This window comes from Mercurialis annua, linkage group LG1-X (genome assembly GCF_937616625.2).
Source record: "Mercurialis annua linkage group LG1-X, ddMerAnnu1.2, whole genome shotgun sequence".
NCBI lineage: Eukaryota > Viridiplantae > Streptophyta > Magnoliopsida > Malpighiales > Euphorbiaceae > Mercurialis > Mercurialis annua.
The window spans coordinates 46,373,776-46,377,033 of record NC_065570.1 but is presented as its reverse complement, the minus strand read 5'-3'; the positions used below and the strand labels follow the sequence as shown (position 1 = coordinate 46,377,033).

Below are 3,258 nucleotides of genomic sequence, written 5' to 3'. Positions count from 1 at the left end.
TCTGAAACTGGTATTCCTGGTAAAATGAAACGGAAATTAGTTCAAAAAATGGATAAAAATGCTGAAGGAAGTGGTGCTGCCTCTGTTTTTCAAAATGTAAAACAAAAGGAAAAATTGAAGGAAGACATTGATGTTAAAAGAAGGCGATTGGCATTTGATGTTGCAGCTGTGGATAAGGAAACTCAGAAGGGCTTGATTATTAAGAACATGTTCGTTCTGTTATGGTATTTTTCATTTTTTTGTTTTTTTTTGTTTTGTGTTTTTATTATTCTGATTTGTAATTTATGTATGATAAATGTATAATATATGTATATTTCATTGTTAGATTAGTTTCAAGTTTTTTTTTTTTTTGTTTTTTTTTTATTATTCTGATTTGTAATTTATGTATTTTAGATGTATAGTATATGTATATTTCATTGTTAGATTAGTTTCATGTTTTAATCAATTTTAATGTTTAGGGTTTATGTGTATCATTTATGAATAATTGATGTATGTTTAAGTTGATATACATTTTATTTTACATTAGTAGTCTATATTTAATTAACTTTGTCCTTGTATGTATATTCTATGTATTTAACCTGTTTATTGATATATTTGTATATTAGATATATCTTTATTTTACTAATTTTATGTGTTTTTTGTGTATTTGTTTTTGTATCCTTGTAGAACCGGGACTACTTGATAGCAGGTGAATATCGTTATAAGTGTAGAATGACTGTGCCGTTAAAGTTTAAGTATATCGAGGACTTTTATGGCGACTCTTTCTGATACTCAGCTGGAATTGCTTACGAATACGTTTCTTGGGAAGTTTTTAGATCTGAAGCCAATGTCTGTTCAACCTCAACTTCTACATTCTTTGTTGCTGCGTGAAGTGAAGCATCCAAATAATAGGGAATTATGGTTTAAAGTTGCTGGATATAAACTTCGTTTCAGCATCGAGGAATTTGCTTTGATTACGGGGTTAAACTGTGTTGGCGAACTGAACGAGCTCTCTTTTGCTCCGACACACAATCGGCTGGTAGAAACCTATTTCCCTAATTCAGATGTTACACGTGATGGATTGGGCGTTATTTTCTTAAATAAGTCTTTCAAGTCTGATCATGATGCGGTCAAGTTGGCTGTAATTTACTTATTTGAGTTCTTTTTGTGCTCAAATGAAAGTAAATATCAGCATGTTAGTCGTTTCTTTATGGATATGGTTGATAGTGGCGACTATAATTCATATTCGTGGGGCATCATGGTCTTCCGATCTACCATCTCTGATATGAAGAATAGGTTTGTTTCAAGTAAAAAGCTCAAATTTTACAGGCTGCTTAGTTTTCCGTTGGCTTTGCAACTATGGTTTTACGAAGTTTGTCCTGCTGCAAAGATGAAGATCTGCCTGAGCAATGATGAAGGACCATCAATTCCTCGGATGCTGAAGTGGGAAACCAATGATACGGTTCTTAGCAATCGATATATAAATGAGACTTTTTATGATCTGACACGTGATGAGGTATAAGTTTTTAAAAGAATTAGTTTCTGTTTAAATTTTATAGCTTTTATACATGTATCAAATATGTATCAACTATGTATCTTTTCTCTATAGACAGTTAAAGTTGAAGATATTGTTTTGACAGCAGAAGAAAGAAGCTTCCTTAACATTTCTGGATTTTTTCAATCTACAAAGAAGAAAATTGTTGAAAATTTGGATGATTCAACAGATGATGAATTGCTTGCTGGTTTTTTGAAATGTAAGAAAGTTGAATCGTCGCGACAAAGGAAAACTTTTAAGCACTTGAAGGGTCGATTGGATATAATCGTGTCGAGTCAATCGAATTTGCAATCTGAAGTTACTTCTCTAAAGAAGGAGATTCGAATCGTCTTTGACTGTTTGACGGCGATTGGTGATCATTTTGAAATAAATTTTTTTATCTATGGTATTATTTTACATTTTAGTGAATAAATCGTGTATCTAATAAATATATTTACTGAATCTTACAATTTTGAATTTGTATTAAAGCTGTATATTTTTCATTTGTATGTCTATTGTATTAACCATGTATCTAATGCTTTTTTAAACAATCAGGTATCTGCTGAAAATTTACAACCTGCATTTACTGATGCTGTTGTTAATGATGGTGGTGTAGAAAAGGAGATCGCTGATGAAGAGAATGAGGATGATAACTATGAGTATGAGGAGGATAATCATGAGTATGAGGAGAAGGAAGACGATGAGGAGAAGGAAGACGATGATGGAAAGGAAGACGATAAGGGGAAGGAAGAGGGAAAGGAAGACGATGAGGGGAAGAAAGACAATGATAGAGAGTAGAGGTGAGCAAAGTTTTGAAAAAACCGAGCAAACCGACCGAACCGGTGAATTTCGATCGGTTTGGTTCGGTGATAAATTTTCATTCGGTCGGTTCGGTAAAAAAATATAATTTTTTGGTTATCGGTTAACGGTTCGGTTAATAATTTAAAATTTACACTTTAACCAAACCGACCGAAAACTTAAAATTTTAACTGCTTATTATGAAAAGTAGGTTGATTTTTTTTTAATTTAATTCTTGCTATGGTATATTGTTTGGATTTGTGAGAAAATGCTTAATTTTTTTTCATAGGACTCAATTATTTTGTGAAAAAAATTAATTGATCTTTAAAGCATATTTAATTGAAAAAGCTCATAAAAGCCCATAAATAGCCCATTTAACCGAACTGACCAAAAAAATTCGGTCGAAACAGATTCGGTTAATGTTCTTTGTTCGGTTGGTTCGGTCAAAAATATTACAACATTCGGTTTGGTCGGTTGGCCATTTCGGATCGGTTTTGACTAAACCGACCGAATGCTCACCCCTAATAGAGAGGAGGAGAAGGAAGACGATGATGGAGAGGAGGGTAATGGTGACCAAAAAAAAGATAAGAAGGACGATGACAGAAATGATAATGATGGTGGTGCCGGTACTGGCAATAATAACGATGATGGAGATGACGATGATGATGGCGGTGGTGATAAATCAATGCCCGTTCAGGTAAGATTTCACTTGTTTTTATTTTATTATTATGTTTTAGTTATAATAATTTCTGGTTTTAAATTTTCAGCTTTCTGCTGACATTGCAACTGATTCTGGTACAAAAATGCCTGACATTACAAATGATTCTGGTACAAAAATTGCTGTTAATGAGGTATTGTATTTTTTCTATTTATTTCTAATATGTATATTCCATGTATCATTCTTCTATGTTTGGAATTTTTCTATATATATATATATATATATATAT

The 3,258-nt window shown here is 32.3% G+C and overlaps 1 protein-coding gene across 1 annotated transcript; it reads left to right on the top strand.

Annotated features, from left to right (window-relative positions):
• The first annotated feature begins 751 nt into the window (after positions 1-751).
• On the top strand, positions 752-2,311 carry LOC126671574 (uncharacterized). Its single transcript, XM_050365359.1, has 3 exons — positions 752-1,495; positions 1,589-1,861; positions 2,069-2,311. The coding sequence occupies exons 1-3, from the start codon at positions 752-754 to the stop codon at positions 2,309-2,311; spliced, it is 1,260 nt and encodes a 419-aa protein (XP_050221316.1).
• The last annotated feature ends 947 nt before the right edge of the window (positions 2,312-3,258 follow it).